The 25,196-nt window shown below is 40.9% G+C and overlaps 1 protein-coding gene across 1 annotated transcript in view; it reads left to right on the top strand.

The window, feature by feature from the left end:
* FNDC3A (fibronectin type III domain containing 3A) overlaps window positions 1-25,196 on the top strand; it is a 107,341-nt gene that overhangs the window by 60,754 nt on the left and 21,391 nt on the right. Inside the window, exons 7-13 of the mRNA XM_059824297.1 lie at window positions 11,157-11,314; window positions 12,474-12,533; window positions 14,835-14,973; window positions 15,608-15,661; window positions 16,272-16,396; window positions 19,833-20,007; window positions 20,638-20,724. Of these exons, the coding sequence (XP_059680280.1) occupies window positions 11,157-11,314; window positions 12,474-12,533; window positions 14,835-14,973; window positions 15,608-15,661; window positions 16,272-16,396; window positions 19,833-20,007; window positions 20,638-20,724 (798 nt within the window). The remainder of the gene's footprint in view (window positions 1-11,156; window positions 11,315-12,473; window positions 12,534-14,834; window positions 14,974-15,607; window positions 15,662-16,271; window positions 16,397-19,832; window positions 20,008-20,637; window positions 20,725-25,196) is intronic.

Raw genomic sequence — 25,196 nt, 5'->3', positions numbered from 1 at the left:
TCTGAGTTTAAAGGATCTTTAACTTCCCACACTAAAGAAAACTTGCTTAACCTCCAGCCACTGAAACATAAATGACCAAAGTAATTTTTAGTATATTAACATTGATGAAGCTAAAATTGTCTTGATACTTATTATGTGGAATTCTTCTTCTTGGCTACTCTGTGAAATCTCAGTATTAACAGAATTATAAAAAATACATATAAAAAGAGCTTGTAACATTGCTAGTAACATAATGATGATGCTTAACTTAAGACGATGCTTAACATCTTCTCTTGCTGTAAAATCTGTTCTCAATTTCTTGTAACATTGTTTAGTTTTGACTGTTCAGGAAACAATTTTACACACCGCGTATATCTAGGCATGAGACATCCCTAGTGATGTTTTGGAAACCTCACCAAAAATGAGGTTTTGGAAGATCTTATTTGAAAAATAAAGAAAAACTATGGCACATTTCTCTTGAAGAATCTCTGGCACCTCCAGGGAAGAGACACAAAATTCACCAAGGAAGGTGACTGTCAGCAGTTGGCTTCTGACTTAGCTGCTTGAAAATCTCCCAACTTCTTCTCAGTTTGTAAAAGTGTAATTCATGACCTCTGTGTAGAGACTCTTTAAAGCACTGTTGCCAAATTTAGCAGTTTCCTGCATTTTAGAACAGGTCTGTGTTCTTTCTTTCATCATCTGGACCTTTCCTGGTCCTAACCTTTCTGTGAGGATTTACACAGCTTTTCCAAAAATCTGCACCTCAGTCCTCAGTCCAGCAGCTTGCTTGAGTAAAAGCAGTCTGTGTTCCCTATTGTTAACTACAAAAAGTCCATGCAAGTGAAACTCCAGGAGAAGCTTGCCATGGGTTTGTCCAGCTACTTCCTCTATATAAGAAAGGGTTGAGAGAGCTGAGATGAAGAAATGGAGAGGAGTTAGCTGATCCTAGCTGTTGCTGTGGTGTAGATAGTAGCTGGGACACTCAAGTTCAGTAGCTCTTAACAGGATGACGTTGGCGATTGGAGCTAGTGGAGGGGCAATAAAAATAATTTTTGCAGAAGAAACAGGGACTGAAAAGAAAGGTTAGTGAGATTAAGGTGTGGAGGAGAAAGGAAGTGAGAGAAGAAGAGAAGAAGAGGCAGCACATGTCTGAAGGACAATCAAGACTTGAGGGATCCTAAAATAGATGAGGAGTCTAAAATGAGAAAATGAGACCAGGAACAAACAGAATAGTAGGTGTAAACTATTGGAAGAACAGGATGATGAGCAAGTAGCTTTTCTGTTTGTTATTTTTACAAGCAGACTGATAATGAAAGGGTGATGGGAGTCTGAATGTCATCTTAGTAGGACTAAGATTGGTGGGGATAGTGGGCAGTAGTAGCAAGAGACTGAAACTGCTTGAGAAAAATGAAGATTGGTGAGATAAGGATACCAGAACTTTATTGAGAGACTAAAGGGCTGAAGTCTGGGGTGGAGTAAACAAGGAGTACAGTCTGGAATGAAGAACTGTTGATTAGCACCAGACTTTGAGAAGCTGAAGAAAAAGGGTCAGAAGGGGTTATGGCTGCAAGAAATGAGTGTAAGTCTACATCTGATAGCACTGATTTTTATCCAGGACCTGGAATGTAATCTAGCTTTCCAACATCTCATCTTTCTTCTGACAGCAAGTGCCTGCAAAGTCCTACCAGCAGAGGTTTTGTTTTGCTGCCTGTTGCTTCACTGCCCACCTATGCATCTCATCGCCACAGATGTTAGCAAACACCTATTGCTATCACTGTATTAGATCAAGCAGTAGAGACGTGTGCAGTGGATCTAAAGGCTCTAGGCTTGCTGTAGGATGATGCTAGAAAGAATTTAAGGGAGTCATTTGCTATTAAAATATATATATAAAAATAGAAATAATATATATAGATACACACACATATTCTAGTAAAATACGCATCAAAATACTGTTAGAAGAATTCTATTCTGTTCTGCAAGTGAAGCAGGAAAGATTTCATACTAACGCTGGTCTATTGTGTTCAAGATTACAATCGCCTTTTGGGTTTTTTTAACACAGCAACATGCTGTTCTTTCTGTATGGTCCCTGCCATTCACTGTGCAAAGCATACCTGCTTTGGGAATGGATCATGGCTGTGCAGGTAAAGGGACTGGTGTCTTTGACCCCTTTTGACTCTGAATCTGAGAGTCTGTCCCAACAAGGGAGCATGTGCCTAGTTTAGCCACATACTGCATCAGAATGGATGCAGAAACAAATTTTGCTGCAAGGTTAGCTTACTGCAAAATAGTGCTGTCACTGGGGCATGCTGGACAACAGCGTTCTCAGCAGCCCTCAAATCCTGAGTGCCTGATATGGCCTTCTTAATTTTGTGAAAATGTGGATGATCCTTTCTATCCTGACTAGAAGTAGGGGGACCAGTTCTCCAGAAGAAATATGCACAGTCCTGTACCAGTGGTCAGGGCATACAGGATGCCATCCAAGTCTGGGGTGTCATCAGTGGCTGCGTTGCCGAGGGGCATGACAGCTCTGAGCTTCCTGGAGTGGTTAGAGTGAGACTGTGAGAAGTATGATCAACAGGTGGTGTCTTCTGCCATGTTGCTAATGACATATGAAAAAGCAATGGAGTGCCAGTACTGTCTTGTTTACTTTCACTTCCTTTCACCCTCAACACTCAACCGTCCATGCCTTTTAGGCAAGCACGCTCTTTCCCCTCCCCACCGTGTCCTTACTTGAATGCCATCGCATGTAGCTGTGTGCCTACGAGTGATCTCTTTGCAGACCTCAGAAGACATCACAGGCTTAGGCGGTAGTAGTCTGCTACAGACTAGACAGTGTACACAAGGCAAAAAGCCAAACTTCCAGCACTTGGAGAGGCTTATGCTTTGCGAAGGCAAGGGACTGTCAGGGCTGTGGGTGGGTGGAAGACTAGCTGATGTTGCAGCTTGGGGGAGTGTGATGTGATAAAAGAAAGGGAGGCTGTGTTACCTACTTGGGCCTTGCAGGATCAGAAGCAACCCTCCCACAGTTTCTCCAAGGAAACATTTTCCTCACCCTCCCACAAGTGAACCAGGAGATTGTGTTTTTTCACACCTTCTGTTTGTAGTTCTCATCAGAAATACTCCTGCAGGTTTTTGATAAATGTTTTGCTTGAAGTACTCGCTGTGGGGATTGTGCCATGATGCTGCTCTTGATGGATCATCAACACCCTGTTCCCTGGTTGAACTTCAGTGCTGGCAAAGGCAATACTGGATACTGGCTGTGGTGGTGTCATATGATCAGATCATCATACAGGTGCTGTCCAGTACAGTGTCCATTGAACCATATCCTGCTCCAGAAAGCCCAGAGTAGTGGTGAAGGCTGTGACCTATCCTGGGCTGTCCCATGTCTTAATGCCCAGGTCCAGGACATGCACATCTAAATCAGGTGGTGGGGACCATGGTGTGCTTTCCTTCACACATCTCTTTCAGTTCGGTGCAATATGGGGCACGTCAGCTTTGCTGCCTCCAGACTCCCATTAGGTGTTTTTATGAACATGTTCTCATTTTCTTAAACTTTCCCTGTATGGATCCCCCATATATGCATATGTGGCAGTGTTAAGTAGGTAACATGGTACTGCCACTAGATGACGCTTCTACTTAGGGAGGTCTTGAACTTTCTATACCCAGATGTAAGTTGGAGTGGTTCCATAGACTGCACCATGCTGAGTCCTCAGCATTTGAGCAGAGTCTTCACCAGCTCTCATGTCCATTAACCAAATAGTAAAGCAAGCAGAAGAGAAGACAAGGGGACCTGAAAAGGCAAAAGCGAAACGAAGAATGGAACAGAAGGCTGAGTAGTTAATAAGTAGAGGCGATACGAACTCAGAATTTGAGAGCTGATCATATAGCATGTAAATCCCTTGGGAGAGCGTCATGTTTTGTCGTTCATGTATGTTCTGTGTATGCTTGTGGGCTTTTAGAACGTGATGCACCTCACTCACCAGTCAAGTACCTTGTGTCACTGTCTGAATGCAATCCAGTTTGCACATGCTAAAACTGCTTTTTTGTTTGACCCAAATGGCACGTGTAGTATAGTTAATGAGGAGATTCACTTCTGCAAGCTGAACTGCTAATGAAGACGCCCACCTCTTAGTTTCCTCAGTGCTAGGGCCTTATTCAAGTATTGTACTCTGCTTTGCAGAGGCACACAGTGCTCAGAGTTGCAACCAAAATCAATTGCAGCTGCTTGAATAAACATACAAAGTAATAAGTAATGCCAAGTTTTCTGAAAAAGCCGTTCCTGAGTGTCTCAGGGCACCTAAGAATAGTGGATTCTTCTGATCTTCATCGTTATTCTTCAAAAATACTTTTTTTCTCCATATATAGCACAGATTTTTTTTTTTTAAATACGCTAGCGTTTTATGCTTGAGAACTAACGGGACTTTCTGAAACTTTAGTAATTCTTTTCCATCATAGAGCTCTGGCTAGTATACAAAAAGTGAAGTGTTGGGATATTATTGAACATCAAGGATAAAGTATAATATTGAATAATTGCTTTTTAGTGAATCAGTAATTACTGTCATATGTTTGCATCACGTGAAGCTGGAGTTTTGTGTTAAAATAGTATATGCTGATGTAATCTAAGACTGCCATAATGCATATACACAATACAGAAAAGTTTTTTTTACAGGAAATCTTCATTTTAGCAATTCTTAATCTTTTAATACTTTGCTTTTGTCCTTTATTAATAGTCTTGTGAGGAAGAACATAGCTGGACCTAGACGTGTCTTTAAGAATCATTCTCTTAGCTGGAAGTTGAATCTGAAAAGCAGTACCAAATGTTTTATAAATGAGTTGAAAAGGACTTAAATTACATTCTCTGATTCTCTCTTGTCAGTGCTTGCAGCTGTGATTTTGTTTATGTTTTTAGCAACTGAGAGTGGTTGAAAATACTCATACACCTATATGTGAATTTACTGAAAAGCTCCAGAACTTAAAAAATATGTAACATCATATAGAGTGTAAGTCCAGAGGAAAAACCTTGATGTTCCTCAGTCCTATTCCTATTGCCTCTCTTCTTTTTGTCTGATTACTGACCCCTCACACACAAGCTGTATTTATGGGGACCGCACAGTCCCCCACCCCCATTCTCTGGGGTTGCAGAAATGAAGAAGGCAGCAGCTCCGGGGGGATTCAGGTGTATGAGGGACAGGGTTGGAAATTATTTTCAGTATTTATACCTGCCAAAGAGTTAAGTGTTGTACCTCTTGTTCTGTTCCTTCTGCCCGTGAGCACCTTCTTGTAGGCCCTCAGGTATCTGCCTCTTAATGCTTGTTCCATAAGTAGTTCACTCCCCAGTGCTCCTCAGCAGGGCTTACTAGTTTAGGGTTGGCTTCTTGCAACTTCTTGGTTTAATGTGAGTGCACATCACTGATGGGGAACCAGTGGTTTAAGCTGACCACCTGGTTTATTGCAGAGCGCTCAGTTTTACTAGGCACCATCTACTGGGTTCGGTAACTTCGGTGTAGGTTGTAAATTTCCTAGTCCAGCTACAGGGTTACACAAGATGGATATGTATTTCTGCCTCATTGCAAATGCAGGATGGTAGTAACTGTTAAATGCTTCTTTCTTTCCTCCATTATGTTTTACAGTTCTAACTTCTACATTCACCAGTAACAGAGCAGTGCCTAACTCGCAGCTTTCCTGACAGGTTTTTGGGTTTTTTTTGTTTTGGGGTTTTTTTGAAATATCTTTTGTCTTTAGTCCTGTTAAAAGTTTCAATGAAACAGAAACAGCTAACTTCTCTTGTAAATTCTGGTCAACTGTAGCTTATTAGCTAACATATTTCTTCCTTTTCCCCATATGCATATGTGTGCATGTGTATGTATAGAGAACTTATATAGTTTTTATTCATTACAGCTTTTTATGCACCATAAGGATGTCTTTAATTCCCAGCTTCTGTGAATACTTTTCACTTTGCATTTCTGATCATGTTCAATTCCCCTGACTGTTGCTTTTAAGCTTTGGCAAATTGGCCACAGAAAGCTTCAGCTCTTCATAATGTTCTTTAGTCACATATTTTGTTTACACAAAGTAAAACAACCAGAACAACCTACATAGTCACTGGTTTTTAGCTTGGTACATAATACTGCTTCATTGTGTTACAGTTACTGTGTTTACAGTTGTCATTTATTATTTTAGAAGATTTACGGAAGGTTTATGTGAGTTGACCAGCAAACATTGCCCTGGGGGAGTAACTCAGGATAACAATTTTTCATCCAGTCAGAGACTTAAAGAATGTTTCACCCTGTTCTCTGATGACACTTGTTAGTATATAACGATTTCCACTAATAATCTGAGTTTAGTTTTACTAGTCAAAGTCCTGTGAGTTGTCTGTTACTCTGTAGTCTGTAATGTTGTCTTTGATCTCCCTCCCACTCTTCCTGCTCTCTCTGTACTGAGCAGTTGAAACCTCTAATCTTTTAATGTTCCAATAAGATGTAATGCCACCTTTCAGTCATACCAACCACATTACTTCTCTGGTGTAAAAGGAGATAGACTAAGATGTATGAAGAGAAATGTAATCTGTCAAGATTATAAAGCAGTTTGGCATTAGTGAAGTGTTAGATGGGATGTTATGTGCAGTTCTGGGCAAAGCACTAAGGTAATGAAACAGCAGGAGATAAGGAGAGCAGTGAGAATGATCAGAGATTGAGATAAGTGAGGGGAGACATAAATGCTAACAATCTTCAAATACATATGAAACAACTGCAGAAAGGAAGGGAACAGCTGATGTTCAACTCCATGGTGGCTAGGACTAGTAGGCTTAGCTGGTAGTAAGAGAGATACTGCCTGGGCATTAGGAAAAAAAAATCAACTGTTAAGGTAGCTAAACATAGGAGCAGATTATTTTACAATGGAACTACTAGTCCTGGAGCATAGTAGGTCCTCCAGGAAACTACACTTCTTTCCTTCAGTATGCCCTGCCGCCTTCTGCAACTCAGGAGGGAGGGATAAAGATTGTCTGAGAGGGAGCTTTTACCACCCCAAATGCTTCCCACAACTCCAAAGATTTTAGTCCCCATGTGGTGTAAGAAGAGCCAGCGGGGAAGACGACCGGCCTGGCTGAACAAGGAGCTTTTGCTGGGACTCAGGAAAAAAAGGAGAGTTTATCACCTTTGGAAGGAGGGGCAGGCAACTGAAGAAGAGTACAAGGACCTCATTAGGTCATGCAGAGAGGGAATGAGAAAGGCAAAAGCCCAGCTAGAGCTCAATCTGGCCACGGTCGTAAGGGATAACAAAAAATGCTTTTACAAATATATTAACAACAAAAAGAGAGCCAAGGAGAATCTTCATGCTTTACTGGATGCGGGGGCCAACATTGTCACCAAAGATGAGGAAAAGGCTGAGGTACTTAATGCCTTCTTAGCCTCAGTCTTTAATAGCCAAAACAGGTATCCTCAAGGGTATTCAGCTCCCTGAGCTGGAAGACAAGGATGGAGAGCAAAATAAACTCCCCATAATCCACTGAGGAAGCACTTAATGACCTGCTATGCCACCTGGACACTCACAAGTCTATGGCGCCTGATGGGATCCACCCAAGGGTGCTGAGGGAGCTGGTGGAGGAGCTTGCCAAGCCACTCTCCATCATTTATCAACAGTCCTGGTTAACGGGGGCGGTCCCAGATAACTGGAGGCTTGCCAATGTGACGTGACGCCCATCTACAAGAAGGGCCAGAAGGAGGATCCGGGGAACTACAGGCCTGTCAGCCTGACCTCGGTGCTGGGGAAGATTATGGAGAGGTTCATCTTGAGGGCGGTCACAGGGCACGTGCAGGACAACCAAGGGATCAGGCCCAGCCAGCACGGGTTCATGAAAGGCAGGTCCTGCTTGACCAACCTGATCTCCTTCCATGACCAGATGACCCACCAAGTGGATGAGGGAAAGGCTGTGGATGTTGTCTACCTGGACTTTAGTAAAGCCTGCAACACTGTCTCCCACAGCATTCTCCTGGAGAAGCTGGCGACTCATGGCTCAGACAGGTGCACCTTTCGCTGGGTAAAAAACTGGCTGGATGGCTGAGCCCAGAGAGTCATGGTGAATGGAGTGAAATCCAGTTGGTGGCCGGTCACAAGTGGTGTTCCCCAGGGCTCAGTTTTGGGACCGGTCTTGTTTAATATATTTATCAATGATCTGGATGAGGGGATTGAGCATTCCCTCAGCAAGTTTGCAGACAACACCAAGTTGGGTGGGAGTGTTGATCTGCTCGAGAGTAGGAAGGCTCTGCAGAGGGATCTGGACAGGCTGGATCGATGGGCCCAGGCCAACTGTATGAGGTTCAACAAGGCCAAGTGCTGGGTCCTGCACTTGGGTCACAACAACCCCATGCAACGCTACAGGCTTGGGGACGAGTAGCTGGAAAGCTGCCCTGCAGAAAGGACCTGGGGGTGTTGGTCGACAGCCGGTTGAATGTGAGCCAGCAGTGTGCCCAGGTGGCCAAGAAGGCCAATGGCATCCTGGCTTGTATCAGAAATAGTGTGGCCAGCAGGAGCAGGGAGGTGATCGTGCCCCTGTACTCAGCACTGGTGAGGCCGCACCTCGAATCCTGTGTTCCGTTTTGGGCCCCTCACTACAAGAAGGACATTGAGGTGCTGGAGCGTGTCCAGAGAAGGGCGACGAAGCTGGTGAGGGGTCTGGAGCACAAGTCTTATGAGGAGTGGCTGAGGGAGCTGGGGTTGTTCAGTCTGGAGAAGAGGAGGCTGAGGGGAGACCTCATCGTTCTCTACAATTACCTGAAAGGGGGTTGCAGAGAGGTGGGTGTTGGTCTCTTCTCCCAAGTGACTAGCGACAGGACAAGAGGAAATGGCCTCAAGTTGCGCCAGGGGAGGTTTAGGCTGGATATTAGGAAAAATGTCTTTACTGAGAGAGTGGTGAGACACTGGAATAAGCTGCCCAGGGAAGTGGTGGAGTCACCATCCCTGGAGGTGTTCAAGGAACATGTGGACGTGGCATTGTGGGAGATGGTTTAGTGGGCATGGTGATGTTGGGTTGATGGTTGGACTTGATGATCTTACAGGTCTTTTCCAACCTTAATGATTCTGTGACTCCCAGAAGTGCTGAAATTGTACTGAGATCGTTGTAGTTAGTGTTAGCATAGTTTGTGACCGCATCAAGATTATAGTGGAATTTCTCTTACCAAACTTTGAGTTGTGTTTCCAAGAACTTCAGTGGGTAATCTTACTAGCATTTGATCCCTTTCAGGACTTGATGTGTAGTCCTGTTAGCATGTAAGGGCTTAGTGACATTATTTCCAAGACATTGAGGCTCATCTTGTTTGATTTTTCCTTCTTTCTGTTTGTCTGTTACCAGTAAGTCATCTCCTCTCTGCTTGATTCTTGAAGTTGGCCCATTCAGGTTTATAGTTCAGTAGATTATAGCAATTTAAAAGCACCAGTTGTGAAGATAGTATTTTGATTCTGATATCTGGTAATAGATTTCCAAAAGCAATTATTCTCAAAATAGATATATATTACAGTCATATTGTAAAACAAGTAATTTCATATAATGAAATGTGTTTTCAATTCTCTTATGAAATGATTTGAAATAGTAGATGGGTGCAACATATAAACCACAATAGCAGACGTACAATATTAATAAACACCCACTAATTTCTAGACTTCCTTCTATAATGGATCCTAAAAATTTGTAATCACATGCACGCACCTGTGTACTCACCTACAGAAATATGAGCATCCTCAGCCCCTTGCAGCACGTGTGGGTTTCAAGCAGCACCCACTCTTCTGTGAGTGTGGGTGTCCCTAACTGCACGTCTCCTTTGGGAGACGGGTGCTTTAGCTTTGCATGTAACTGTGTTATTCCCTAAAATCTGTTGTTCCCTACACTCTGCTAATCCACAGGCCGTTGAGAAAGCTCTCCACCAGGTCACATGCGCCCACCCACCCAATCTATGGGTCCCTGCCTGCTACACCCCAAATTGCTGTCACACCAACTGAGGTGCAGCTACTCATGGTATCCATCAGGCCTGGATGGAGACAGCAGTGGTGGCAGGGCAATTTCTCGGGCTGTCAGGCCAGGTTTTGATCATTGCTCTGTTCCACTCCAACATCTTTTATCCCTCATACGAATTTTCATGCTGCTTTTATATTTCTGAAGCTGATTCCTTCTTGGTTTCAGAAGTCTCTTTGTGATTCCCCGGTTACCATGTAATCCACCCAAGGGTCGCTCGCTGCCTTTAGCACTATGAGTCTGTTAGGGCAAACGCTTCTCAGGCAGTTGGAGGTGTTGCATTCACACACTGTTTATGCTCATATTTCTATCACACCAACTGTTTTTATCCAGGCCTTTCTGCAAAGGGTGGGCTGTGCAGGCAAGCACCACTACAGGAATTCTTCAGGATGTTGCCTATGTTGCCTCTGTGTGTGTGTGTCTGTGTGTATATATGTGTATATGTACATGGACCTTGTAAGCATACGTTCATCGTAAGCGCCTGAGCTCAAAGTATGTTTTATGTTGTAATATTCTGTTCACTAACAGAGTACTAGATTAGAGCCTCAGGTTATTGTATCCCTATTAATATCCTGATCAAAAACAATTTGCTGGGGTAGTTAACCAAAATGGTTCTAATCTAATGGGAGAGTCTACTTGTCGCAGTCATAATTAAATGCCCAAAGCAGAATTTCTTTATATACCTGCTACGGTAGTGCCAGTCATATTGGCGAAATTCCTGATCTTCTGTATATTTCATATGAAAACCAAGTCAGCAAGAAGGTATTAAAAAAAAAAATCTTAGTACCAGTCTCGTGTTAAAAAAAAAAAAAAAGAGTCTGAAACATTGTCATTTAATAAAATGACTGATTCACAATATGTGCTTGCCATCTCTTGTGCTTCATAAACGATACAGTCATTTTTATGTAGCCCACTAGGTGGCATTTGTTACTTAGAAGTTTGTTTGCACTCGGCCCTGGGCCCTCAGATTGCAGTTTTCTGATGACATTTCTTAGATTTTCAGCTTGATTTCATCTGTAAAAACTAATTAGTAGCTATTAGATCAGTATAAATACTCTGATATGATAATGCTATATGATTTTCTTCTCTTTTATTTGGTCCCATGTGGCAAAGCAGCATTTATATACAATAGCAGTTAAATGGCAGAGGTCTCAAAGTTGTATTTCTGCAGGTATCAGACATTCAGGCAAGAACAGCACTGCTTATGTGGTCCCATCCATCCAGCGATACGAGAGAAGATGCTGACAAGAATGACATACCAGATGTTTATACTTATGAAGTAATGATTTCAAATACCGGAAAAGATGGAAAGTACAAAACTGTATATGTGTAGGTGTTCATTATTTTTATTTAATTGCTGTTGCATTGAATTATGTTGCTTTAAACCTCATAAAAATCTGTCAGTTGTCCAGAGATTTAAGTAATTAGCAGTTTTGTGCAATTTCTCTTTTGAAACAAACTACTTTTTTCAGTTTAATTGGTTCTATTTTACTACTGAAGTCACTACCATCAATTAGAATTTAAAGACTTTGTTCTTAGATGTTGGAAGCATGTTTTAATATCCTTGTATTTCAACCAGCTGCATTAGAAAGTATGGGTTCCCAATTAGTGAGATATATAAGTAGTGAAAAATACAAGTTGTATTTGTAGTTATTTACTTCAGCACATGCTTCTGCTCCCAGTAAGGTTATCCCTCCCTTCCCTGAAAATGGTCTTTTTAAGAGACAGTCTTAAGATACAAAATAGAGTAAGTAGATTCACACAACTCTAGCAGACGCAAAACAAACAAAACTCTTCAATTGTTTCATTCCTAATACAATGGGTTTTAATTGTGTTTTTTGCGACTTGGAGAAATATAACAGAAAATTTACCATTAAGGGTGTAGATCTCTCTAGCTAAATATAAAGATTTATAAATTAGTTTATCTTAGTCACCTTCCATGGATTTCTTAGAAGCAGTATATGAATCACAAGTTGGATATCCCTGTCCTAGAAGCTTAGAGGAAAAGAAATGAGCTTTGCTAACATAAGCTGATGTCAATAAAAGTAGACTAACAGATGTCACTGAGGTGCCTTTTCTGTTTGCTGGGCTCTACCAAGTAGGTATATGCTATCATTTACAGTTTTAGATAATTGTTTTTGCAGGGCTGAACTGAGCTTCTAAAGGCCCCAGGACTTTGATGGTTTTTGTGTAATAAAATACATGCATACACATGCAGCTGATCTTACTCAATAAAGAGGAAAATAATTATTCTTAAAAAAAAACCCCAAAACCACTAGGGCAAAACAACAGGAATCAAATGTGAGAAGCCCCTAAAATTCAAAGATAAATGCATTTTCATTTTACTATATTTAGCAACAGAAACAAACTGCTAGCAAATATATTTCTTAGAAGGACCGTTAGGTGGATGTGTTAGATGATGCATGTCTTTTTATAAATGTGTGGGATTCTGAAACAGTGTCTTAAACCAAATCATATCTCTTTGCAGCGGAGAAGAAAATAAAGTTACTGTAAATGATCTTAGGCCAGCAACTGATTACCATGCAAAGTGAGTATCTCCTTCTCTATTCATTAAATTCAGTGGAAATGTTTTAGACGTTTCATTGGATCTGTGTATTTGCATAAGTCTTCAGAGATTCTTTACTACATCTCACCCTCCTTTGAGTCACAAATCAACATTTTTGGCTTAGCTGACCACTCAGTCCATTTTGGAAAGCAGAAAATTGTTGAGCCCTCATCCAACATCCATGCTCTTTACTTCTCATGTCATGCCATAACAGTGACATTTTTCTGTCCTTTGAGCTAGGCACAGATGCTGCTTGCTTTCTCTGTTTCCCAGAGGCAGCAGAGGGAGGTACCTTGCACAGGAACATGCTCACTGCTGGCCAGCTGAAGGTCAGGTTATGCTGCTTTCGCTTTGCTCCAGCAGACCAGTGAATCTGACCCTGTATGCATTACTAAATATGCCCCTAGCTCAATGTAGTTCTACCCTTCTAGCATCATTTGCTGCTTCACTATGTCCTACTGAATAAATAGCATAGGATTGGAAAGATGTAGTTAGGTGTTCTTCTTCCATCCTTTTTTACATATTGGAGGGTTGTCTTATTTGTTGGTTTAAAAAAAAACATTATGAATACAGCAGTTTATAAATACATAACATTGTGAAGGCAGAATTGAAGGCCACCTTAAAAGTACTGCTTTTTAAAGAAATAATTGCAAGTGGAGAGTGCAACTTCAGAAGTGACTGAATGTGCAGCATGTGAGGGATTTGCCCCTCTTGACTGTGTGGAGAACCCCAAGAATCCTGTGTACTGACCAGGGAACCAATTCAGAGGCAGCTGGTAGGAAGCACAGGGAACAGAAGTCTGATTAAAGATCCAAGTCAGAAATGTTGTGCCTCTTCCCACGTGAGCTTTAGAGCATCAGCAGCAGGGAGGAGGAGGATTTCTGTTGTGCAAGTCTTTTGATTAGCATTTGTTCAAAGGGGAGAGCTACATTCCTGGTCCTTGATGTGAAGGGGTCTGTACCTCCTAGTACTGTTTTCCAGGGTGTTGTCCTGGTTGCCAAACTGGAAGCAAAAGAGGGCTGGTCTGTTCTTCATCACAGACCTCATTTAATTTGGGCCACTATGTGACCTGCAGCGCAGGTTCAGGAGAAGGATGAATGATAAATTGACTTCATATACAAGTGTTTTCCCTGTGATTTTGTTCCTGTTTTTACTAGTGTTTCTGCACTTTATCCAACAATGTTTAAGTTGAAAATGCATTGAGTATAAGGGTCAGATCCTAGGAATTTTTTTTCCTATATAAGTCCTTTTTTATCAGGCTACATTCAGATTCTTTCTTGCTTAATTCTGATCATTTTAGAGAATGCATGGGAATAGATGATTTAGCCATCTAAGCTCTTCCTAAATAGGGGTTAAACAGAATTCTGCCAGTATGAACACTGCCCAAAATCAGTGAAGACCGGAAAGACTGAACTATGAAGATAACTGATAAATTACATATTTGCAAACTACATACTTGCAACTGTATGCAAGCATAAACATCTTTGTGTGCAATATTAGTCACTGCTCAAATGTTTCCCTCTCCTTGTTCATGAAATCTACAAAGCCAAATTCCCTGTGACTTGCTGGTCATACAACAAGAACCTACAAGGATTTTTGCATCTTCGTAAGCAGGCAACACAAGTCTCATACCAGTGATCAGAGGAAAGGTTTTCAAGAAACCTTTCCTCTGATAAGGAAAGGCATAGCTACACAGCTGAGGGGGGTGAGGGGGAAAAGCGCAGGGGAGGCCTGTATTGTATTCTGAAGAAAAGGTATTAGAAAAACAAACCATTTCTCTTTGAGACAGAAGCAAGAATTCACTCTTCTGAAGTACATGGAGAGTTAATCCATAGCCTTCCTAAAGGAAGGGACAAGGTGAACAGACTCAGCAAGGTCTTGAAGGAGTACAGAAGGTACTCTGAAAATATATCAACAGCTTCATTGTGCTCATCTGACAAAAGCACTCGCAGAAGAAAAATTATTTGTAGTATCAATTAATATGTCTACAACAGATGAGCGTGCAAGGTGTTACCATTATTTCCTAACCAAAGTACAGCAAATAACAAATGTAATTGTGAGAATAAAGCTGACTGATGGTAATGGTGTACATCCAAAGTAGAGGACTCTTTTCTTTTGCATTACTTCTGTTGACCAGGACTCTTCCACCAGTTATTTATTTATGACGGGGATATTTTAATAATGAGGTAGCAAGTCAGTAACTTAATTCTGAATACTCAGTTTTCTTTTAAACTGTATATACAGATTTTGAAGAAAAATGTTATTGGCTCTTTTCCACTTTAGAGTCCAAGTAGAATGCAACTGTGTAAAGGGGAGCCCTTCAGAAGCAGAGAGTTTTACCACGACGAGTTGTGAACCTGATACTCCAAATCTGCCCAGGATAACTAATCGGACAAAAAATTCTCTTACTCTGCAGTGGAAGGTAAGAATTGTTTAAAAACCTTTAAAATAAATATTTTAATCTCTTCAGAATTGTTTTGGATTTGTCAATAAAATGCCAGTTCATTGAAATGGAAAATTTTTGTCAAACATACTAATTTGTCACAGTTCCATGACTGGAAATACATGTACCGGGTTAAATGTGAACGTCAGTAAAAAGAGGATTCCCAGAAAAGCAAGGAGCCTTTGTAAATATAGTTACTGAGTTCAAATGAGAGACAGTGGTTCAAGTTCCAATCCCCTACTGTACTGTGGAACCGATTTCTTTCTCTGATACTGAACATAAGCTTGTTTGTGCAAAACAAATAAAGTGGTCTGGAAAGACTGAGATTTCAGCAGACCTGCAATCTAGCTGCTCAGAAGAATACTGTAGCATTTTACACTGCTGGCAGAATACTTTTCCAAGGTCTAAATTAAAAACCAAAACCATAAACATGATACAAGCATTCATTGGATGGAGACAGAACTAGGACTGTCTTGGCAAGTGAAACAATCATATAAGGGGAGCATCATTCGCCCTCCACTGGTCTTGTCATGATTTGACCTATACAAGCATTTTTTCCTTAAGTGGTCTTGTGTCCAGTTTGAGCTCTAATTTTCTTTTTTTCCTGTTGCAGGCATCTTGTGATAATGGTTCTAAAATCCACAGTTACCTTTTAGAATGGGATGAAGTAAGCAAGTTATTCTATTTTATTTTTAATTTTGTAGGTTTTAAAAAAGTAGCTTTATGTGACTGCACATCAAGTTGTGTGAAAATTGACTTCTGTCTAGAGGCATGTGACAAATATGTAATTCCTGAAGCAATTATGAAAATATGGTTATTGCCCAAATTATTGGGGGGGGGCTGATATAAAATATTAGGATCTTAATTACATGATTCTGCCACTCTTAATAGTGGCTTTTTAACTTGTAGTCCAAGAGCTGACACTGAGGGATCATTTTCATGTAACAGTCTGTCTTTTGTACAAAGGGGGTGGATCTACTATGCCCCCACAAGCATCTTGCAGTCCCAGTCTGGACTGCTGTCCTGAGATGGCAGAGCTGCAGAAGCTTTATGGCTTTTTCCTTCAAACCCGGTGGAGCTGGGAAATGGAAAGGAAGGAAAAAAGCCTCTAATTCAATATATATACAAAATTTCATAGACTACTACTTCACTATGTAGGAGATTCTTGAGTTATGTTTCTTTTCAAAGAATGAGTTTACTTCACTTTTGTGTGTTACTTTAATTGATGGATACATATATAATAGGGTGAATAATGTGATTAACTTATTCCTTTTTAGGGAAAAGGAAATGGAGAGTTTTGCCAGTGCTATTATGGCCAACAGAAGCAGTATAGGATTACTAAACTATCACCAGCAATGGGGTACACCTTTAGGCTAGCAGCCAAAAATGACATGGGAATGAGGTAAATATTGTTATTATATACAGAAATATGGAATGCGTATGCATGCATGCACATGCTTGTTCAGGAAAAACATACGATGGCATTTCAAGGAACAAGTCTTTTGTCCAGCTGGGATGAAATAGAATATGGAATAGGTCAGTTGGAAGGGACCTACAATGATCATCTAGTCCAACTGCATAGGTAATTGACAGTATGTGATTGGATTATTCAGTTTGCAGATTACCTATGTACTATGAACCACTTGACCCTGCTTGAGCAGAGGAGGTTAGACAAGGTGGCCTCCAGAGATCCCTTCCAACCTCGGCTATTCTGTGATTCCCAGCATAATGCATTTTGTCCAGGCATGGTATGGCTACATATGACAACCACTATGTTACATGCATACTTACCATATAAATGCTACAAATCTCAACCCCTCTTAGAAGCAGATAGTACAGCTACTTCTGGCAGACTTAGCCTCATTTCCTGAACAGCCTGCTGAGACATTTGTACGTGATGCCCCTAGAATGGGAAGCACAAGCATGGCACAGACAACCTGGCTGCTCTCACATGTTACCAGCTCAGGCTGTGCTGGTTTTTAGCTTCAGTCTTTGTAGATCTGTGCTGACCACTGAAGTTGCTACCTTGGAGGTGGTTTCTACTGTACGTACTTGTAATAGAATTTTTGGCTAAGCATTACATTGTAGAGACTCAGACGTTCAGTGCAATTGTGGCTTTTGTGTGTGATATAATAAACACTTCTACTAAAATCCTGGTGATCATGCTAAAAGATAAGCCGCTCGGCCAAAGAGCCAGAATTGAATAGTTTAAATGCTGCAGTGCTTGTGCTGCTGCTGTGCTGACCAGAGGGTATCTCCTACCATACTCTCTGCTGCTCTTGGTTCCAGGGAGGTTTGACATGATGCTAGATTTAAGGTAGTTCCTGAAGCTGGTGTAGCAATTTTCCAGGGCTTAGAGTTTTAGTGATGATAGTATAAAGAGGTGTCAGTAATTCTGCTGGAGCAGGAAATAAGCCTGGCAGAACCCCCACTGCCAACCTATAGGTGTATCTGTATTGTGCTCTTTGCCATGTCCCGTTACTCGGGTATGTTCCTTTATCTAAGGTGTCTATTAGTCTCCTGTAACCCTGAGAAATGGACAGAATATGACATTACCATATCATTGAATTATTTTGAAGTTCTAGAGCTTATTATGAATGCTTAGGATATGTGGTTCTTACTTTTCATTGCTACTTTTCAGAAGTTACAGAGCACCAAACTTTGTTTTGAATTTTTGAATGAATGACATCTGACTTTAGTAGAGAATATAAGTAAGAATTTGAAAAAAAAAAATTAAAAAATTACTGGTTTCTCAAGTAATGCTTGCACTACTGAGTACGTTAGTTCTTGGGAATGCTTCTTGGTGTTCAGGCAAAGTGAATAAACCTGGCTCATAGTCACACTATGAGCAGACTGCCAGTGTCCACACTATCTAGTAGAACTCAGACCTTGAGGTCCTATGTGGCATAAAAACAGGGCTTCTTTAGCTGTCAGCCTAAAATTGCTATTTTTCATTTTTTTTTAATTCAGTGTTTGAAATATTATGACCGTTGTGCTGCAGCTCACCAGAGTGGTGTTCTTACAGCATGAACTAGAGGCTGTGTGTCATGCGTCCTTCAGCTGGCACAAGGAGGTGCTTGAGGGAACAATGCCTGCTTGGACAGTGTTGAAGGACAATGTAAAGAATAGAAAGCCAGACCTGGGGTTATAATTCACGCTGGGCAGAAGAAATCTTCTGCAGACTAATAAGTATGTGAAAACTACATCTGGCTCAGGAGATCTGAGGCGTGTGTTGGGAGGCTTTGGAGAGTACTCAGGGAATGCATTGCAGGTAGTGCCTGTTCCTGTGTCTTTCCTTAGGCACCTACTTTGGGCCACTGTCAGAGGACACTACAGTGGGCTAGAATGACTTTCAGTATGCTCCGACACAATCTTTATTATGTTACTGCCTTCTGGATGATGTTTATTCTCTGAGTTGCTCCTGGACTTTGTCTTGATGGGGTTTAGTTGGAACTGTTATAAAAAAATAGACAGGGAGTGAGCTGGCAGTTAAGCAGGGTCCAGTGCTCAGCTGTCTTCCTGTTCCCCTTTTACATCTGAGTGTAAATGTACCCTCTAGGAATACCTGCACATATTACAGATTCCTGCAGCATAAGGAAGACACTGATCAGTTAAGTACCCTTCTTAAACTAATCACGCCAAATAGATTTTTAAATCAATATTTCATAGCCTTGTAAAGATGCACTTTATTGTCTTTATGGTATTATTTAATTAAGAAGTCTCTTGACATAATATTTATTAGGGTAGGGTGCCTCATTATTCCTTATGAAGAGCATTGAGAACCTTAGGCATTGGGAGACAGAATTTTGTCTAAACGATTTTACCAAAAAGAACAGATATTTTATCTTTGAGTTACTCATACTTTTAAATTTAATTCTAACCACACACGAAACAGTGAAAAAATAAAATCTATTTAAAAGATAGATAGCATTATTGTTTTCAGGGCTTCCTGATGCTCACTTAGATAACCCCCAGCTTTTAGATTAAAATTACATCTTTGATATTGGTTTCATATCGTTAAAAAAACTAGACTAGCTCTTAACCCTGTAAGTGTTTCTTCAGATCTGGTGTAGAAGCAGCAAATGCCAGCTGAGAACAAGTGGGGTTTTTTTAGTCTAGCTGGATACATATCAGACCATCTGTGCAAGCATAGTACCCATTTACTGACTTTTGCATCCCTCTGTTTCACAATAGGTCTTCTTATGTAACTTGTCTGTGTTTTCACTTCAAGGAATATCTAAGTGTCATCAAATAAGGTTAGCAGTTATGTTAGGAGATTCACTGGTGTACACTGTACTTCATTTGTTCTGCAATAAGACTTTCATATTGGCAACTCTTAAAGTAACTTAACATTGAATGAGGCTATTATTCTATTATGTTCTGAATCGCTAGAGAAACTAGTACTTCAAAGTATACTTGAAGCACATAATTGCTACCTGGGAAGCAAAATTTTTTTTGAGCCCTTCCCATATATGCTTTTATGTCTTCATGTTTTCATCGTGAATAGGAAGGACACTGTGGTATTAGTACATTATTGCATATAGAGCTCTACTGTTTAAAATAATGACTTAATATCAAAAAGCAAAATGTTTTGGTTAGCAAAACATTGTAATCATATCATACAAAGGAATCTTTCAATTATGAACTTGTTAACCTTGTTTGGATGTTTTGTTACTGACAGACTCATGGGCAAGTTAAGTCGTCTGCATGTACCCGCTTGCAATTTCCAGTTGTGCACGTGTCCAAGAAACTGTCATAGCTGTGTTTAGTAAGAATTATGTTTTTCTAGATACTAATTACTGTGTCTAGTTAGTTTACATACTGTCTGTTTTAAACAGTGGTTTTAGTGAAGAAGTCCTGTATCATACCTCAGGCACTGCCCCAACCACACCAGCAAGTCCTTTGCTGATTAATGCTGGAGTTACTTGGTTATCCCTACAGTGGACAAAACCCTCAGGAACACCATCAGATGAAGGAATCTCGTATATATTAGAGATGGAGGATGAGAACTCAGTAAGTTTAGAATACTTATTCTCAATAAGAAAAGAGACTATAATGTGTGTATTTGATACATTATTGTATTAAGTGTAACAATGATTACTTTTGCTAGAATATTCTCCAAGGAACTGCATTTTCTGAAATTAAGCTAATGACTTGTCATTGCTGTGACCAAGCCACATAGCTTTCTCCTTTTTATTGTGACAGTAATTGTTATTAGTGTTATTAAGCCCCAGTCCTGCAAAGACTTTTAAATTACTTTTAACTTTGTGAATTTGTGCGTGAACATTAAGCCTTACAAGAGCTGGATCAAAGTAATTGCATCATGAAGTGTGGTCCCTCTAGATGTCATTTCAGCCTAACCACCTTTGTTTTAAAATTAGTCCCTTTGAAAGTATTAGGTATAATTTTTGTTGACACTGTATATGTTTCTCCTTACTCTTCTCCTCTTCTGACTGGAGAATGGTTAATTAATTTCCCCCTCTCCAGAAAAATATCTTGTGTTTCCACAATGAAGGTGCCCTTATTACTTTGTCAGAGGAGCATAACAATTACGGTCTGAAACAGTAATTCATTTGTGTGAAGTACGTTATGTGTTCTGGTCTGCAAATGCAATGTTTCAAGTAATCCTATTTAATTCTGCAGGGATATGGTTTCAAGCCAAAATATGATGGTGACGATCTTACCTACACGGTGAAGAATTTGAGGCGTAGTACAAAATATAAATTTAGGGTAAGATTTTTTCATATATTTGGGGTTGGGTTTTTTTGCACCAAAGTAGCTTAAGATTGACTCAGAAGTGGGGAAGGCCTTTTTTAAGAAAACCAGATTTGATGCCAGTTTCTTACAATTTCAATCTTTTAAAATGATTGGCTGAACACCTGCTTCATTAATTGTCTCTGCAGAAGGAATAAAAACCTCTGCAAGGGCATAACACAGTTGCAGGTATCTTGAAATTCCAGGTCATAAGTCAATGTTCTTAACAGTTGGGTTTTTTTATTTTGCTTCTGCGTTGCATATACACGGGTAATATTACTTAGTGTAGCTATGGGTTCTTTGATAGACTCTAAACATGTCTGAAAGTGTTGGGGTAAGGAGAAACTTTTTGATCAAAAAAACATTTGTCAGTGCTAGCATAGCAATGAGCCCAAGTTAATAAGTCATTCATATTACCATGGTGCTGAGCCCATTCTTGAGGGCTGAACTGGTTAGCTCAGGATGAAGTCTGGCTTAACAATGAGCTTTTGGGTGTGGTTAAAAGCAAAAAAGAAGCATACCGGCTGTGGAAAGGTGGCCAAATAGCCATCGAGGATTACAAGAACCTTCCTAGGTTGTGCAGAGATGCAGGCACAAAGACTGAGGATCAGCTAGAGCTGAAATTGGCCAAAGATGTCAAGAACAAGAAAGGGTTTTTCAGATACATGAGCAGTAAGCAGAAGCACAGGGAAGGCATACATAGGCCCATTGCTAAACAGGACAGGGAAGCAAGTTACTAATAATGCCAGTAAAGCAGAGGTTCTCAATACCTTCTTTGCCTCTGTCTTTACCAGCATAGCTGGACCCCAGATCACAGGATCAAGTAGCTATGACAAGGCATGTGTCGACCCACCAGTAGTGGAGGAAGAGCTCGGCTTGTGGCCTCTTGCAAGGGCTCAACCCACGTCAATCTATGGGCCAAGACAGAATCCACTCTGGGATGTCAAGCGAAGTGGCTGACATTGTTGCAAGGCCACTATCTATAATATTCAAAAAGTGGTGGACATCAGGGGATATCCCTGACGACTGGAAGAGGGCAAATGTCATACGCATCTACAAGAAGGGCCCAAAAGAGGACCCAGGGAACTACAGGCCCATTAGTCTTACTTCAGTCCCTGGGAAAGTAATGGAAGAGTCCTTCTAGAAACTATTACAAGCCAAATGAAGCAGGTGATTGGGAAAAGCCTACCCCAAAGCCAGATCATGCCTGACTAGCCTGATCACCTCGACATCGAAGTAACGCTTTCAGTTGGCCTGGGGAGAGCAGTGCATGTTGTTTATCTGGACTTCAACAAAGCATTCAACACTATTTCCCACAGCCTTCTCCTGGACAAACTGGCAAGATACAGACTAGATGAGTGGTCTGCGAGATGAGTAGAAAACTGGCTAACAGGCCACACTCAGAGGGTGGCGATCAATGGGTTTTACTCAGGCTGGCAGCCTGTCAGAAGTAGGATCCCCTAGGGATCGATATGGGGCCCCACGCTGTTCATCTTCACAAATGATCTCGACGATGGGATTGAAAGCACCCTCACCAAGTTTGCTGGTGACACCAAACTGAGTGGTGAGATGAACACATCAGAAGGGAGAGCCATCTTACAGAGAGACCTGGACAGGCTGGAAGTGTGAGCTAGCAAGAACAGTATGAAATTTAACAAAGACAAGTGCAGAGTCCTGCACCTGCGTCAGAATAGCCAAGGAGTCCAGTACAGGCTAGGAGCAGCCTTGCTGAAAGAGACCTGGGGGTTCTGGTGGACAAACTGACTACAAGCAGGGCAACACTGCAGCAACAAAGGCAAATGGATCCTGGGCTGCATCCGCAAGGGCATTACTAGCAGAGATAAGAGATGTGATCATCCCACTGTATTCAGCTCTTGTCAGATTGCATCTGGAGTACTGTATCCAGTTCTCATCCCTGCAATTCAAAAAAGACAGACAGACCAGAGGGGGTCCAAAGGAGGACCACAAAGATGATCGAAGAGCTGGAGAACCTGCCCTATAAGGAAAGACTAAAGGAATTGCGTCTTTTCTCCCTGGAGAAAAGAAGGCTCAGGGGGACCTCATCACAGCTTTCCAGTACTTACAGGATGGCTACAAAGAGGAGGGAGACTCTCTCTTCACAAGGAGCCACATGGAGAGGATAAGGGGCAATAAATGCCAAGATGCACTGGGAAAGGTTTCATTTTGGTATAAGAGAGAAATTTTTCACAGTGAGAACAATCAATCACTGGAACAACCTCCCCAGGGACGTGGTGGAGTCCCCATCACTGGATGCTTTCAAGACACAACTGGACAGGGTGCTAGATAATCTCATCTAGGCTTGCTTTTCCCTGAAAGGTTGGACCAGATGATCTTTCAGGTCCCTTCCAACCTGGGCAGTTCTATGTTTAAGTCACTCTTGGACAGTTGCTTGGTTTTTGGAACAAAGCTAAGGGCATGACCCACATGAAGCAGAGTCAGAGTAATCTCATCTCTATCTACAAGGGAAAAAATATCGATAGCTGTTGTCTTGCATACACCTAAAATACTATTTCATAAGGAAGAATTGGGAACTGCTGAAGAACAGCATCTCTTTGCAATATGAAAGGTAGCAGTTTAGGGGTTGGTTGGTTGGTTTTGAGTTAACACTAAAACATACACGTACTCCTTTTCAAATGATAGCAGATATTTTGCACTTCTGAATATGATTACTTTCTCAAGCTGAAAAGGTTATGATGGGGATTAACCTTACAGTACTTGGGGTTTTTATGTAACTTAATATTTAAATAATTTAAAACATGCAGTGTATTCCAAGGACTGTACTAAGCTGGGACTGTTATGGCCGCACATGAACTTAAACTAAAGAACAGCTAATTACCTTGAAATTAGCTTTTGCAGGACTTGATCATAGTCTTCCTTTGAAAATAATCCTATATGTTAATCGTGCGCATTGCTAGTAAATATATAGTTAACTTAAACATCCTAAGTTTCTCATTAAAATAAATAAAATCAATGTTTATACCCTATTTTTCTTAACAAAACAGTAAACAGAAGTCTGTTCACTCATTCACAGGGCATAAGGGAGAAACAAATGTTGTGTTAATCAGGTCTTTAATTTTTATTATACAGGGGAAAGACTTAATTAGTAGTAATAATTCCTTAAGGCTTTTGAAAGAAGCTTTATAACCATTGGAAACCTTATTATAATACGTAAATGCTAACTGTGCCTGTTTAACTTCATCTGTAAGGGCACAAAGACAACCAGATGATTGTTAATCTTGTAAACTGTATCGGGAGACTTAATGTCTGAGTGAAATGTTAGCTCACATTTCCTTTTCTCAGTCTGTGCTAACATTACTGCTGTCGTTTCAATTCTGCTCATTTTTAAAACAGATATAAAAGCCAAAATACCTTTTTTTAGGTTGTTTAGCTTTTTGCTAGGAAAAAATGGGAATACGTAGTAAACTAACTGCAGACACAACTGGAAAGTAAAGAATAACAGCAATTTGTTTTCCTAGAATCACAGAAAAGTCTAGCTTGGAAGGGACTTTTGGGGATCACCTGCGTCAAACTTGTGTAGAAAGCAGGGCCTTAGGTTAGGCAATTCAACCCTGTCCTAACCCTGTTGAGCTGAGATTTCAGTATTTCCAGCAAGAGAGATTTGACCACTTCTCTGGGCAGCCTGTTCTCATGGTGATTAATTTCTTTTCTTGTAGCCAGCTAGAATGTTCCCTAACACACTTTGTGCCTACTATCTCTTGTCCTGTCATCACAAATCCTTGTGAAGACAGTATCTTCATCTCTTCTGTAACTACCTTTTAGGTATTGGAAGGCTGTGACTAGATCACCCCCAATGAAACTTCTATTTTCTTAGGCAGAATAAACCCAAGTTCTTCAACCTTTCTTCCTGTGTGAGGTTCTCCAACCCTTTAATCATCATGCTGGCCCTCTTCTGGACTCTCTTCAGTTTCCCAGTGTCTCTCTTGAACTGGGAGGACCAAAACTGGGCACAGTATTCCAGGGGTGGCTTAAAAAGTGCTGAGTAAAGTGGTGTAATCACATCCCTTGTTCTGCTGGCTAAATTCTTGCTGATGCAGCCCATGAAACAATTTGCCTTTGCTACTGCCAGAATGCTTTGCTGATTCATTTGGCTTGCTCTCCACCAGAATCCCAAGGTCCTTCTCAGAAGAGCTGAAAAAAGAAAAGCTTAATAGCCAGTCAGACCCCAGACTGTACCACTGCTGGGATTATTCCATCCCAGGTGCATGACTTCATATTTATCTTTGTCAAAGCTCATGCAATTCTTGCTGATGCGATCTTCCAGCCTGTCAAAAGTCTGTATGGTGGCTCTTCCTTCCAGCATATCTCTCTCTGCTCCTAGTTTGGTGTCATATGCAAACCTGGCGAGGGTGCATTCACTCATGTCATCGAGATCACTTCTAAAGATATTGAATAGTATTTGATGTTGT

This window comes from Gavia stellata, chromosome 1, assembly GCF_030936135.1.
Source record: "Gavia stellata isolate bGavSte3 chromosome 1, bGavSte3.hap2, whole genome shotgun sequence".
NCBI lineage: Eukaryota > Metazoa > Chordata > Aves > Gaviiformes > Gaviidae > Gavia > Gavia stellata.
This window is presented reverse-complemented; position numbering and strand designations above follow the sequence as displayed.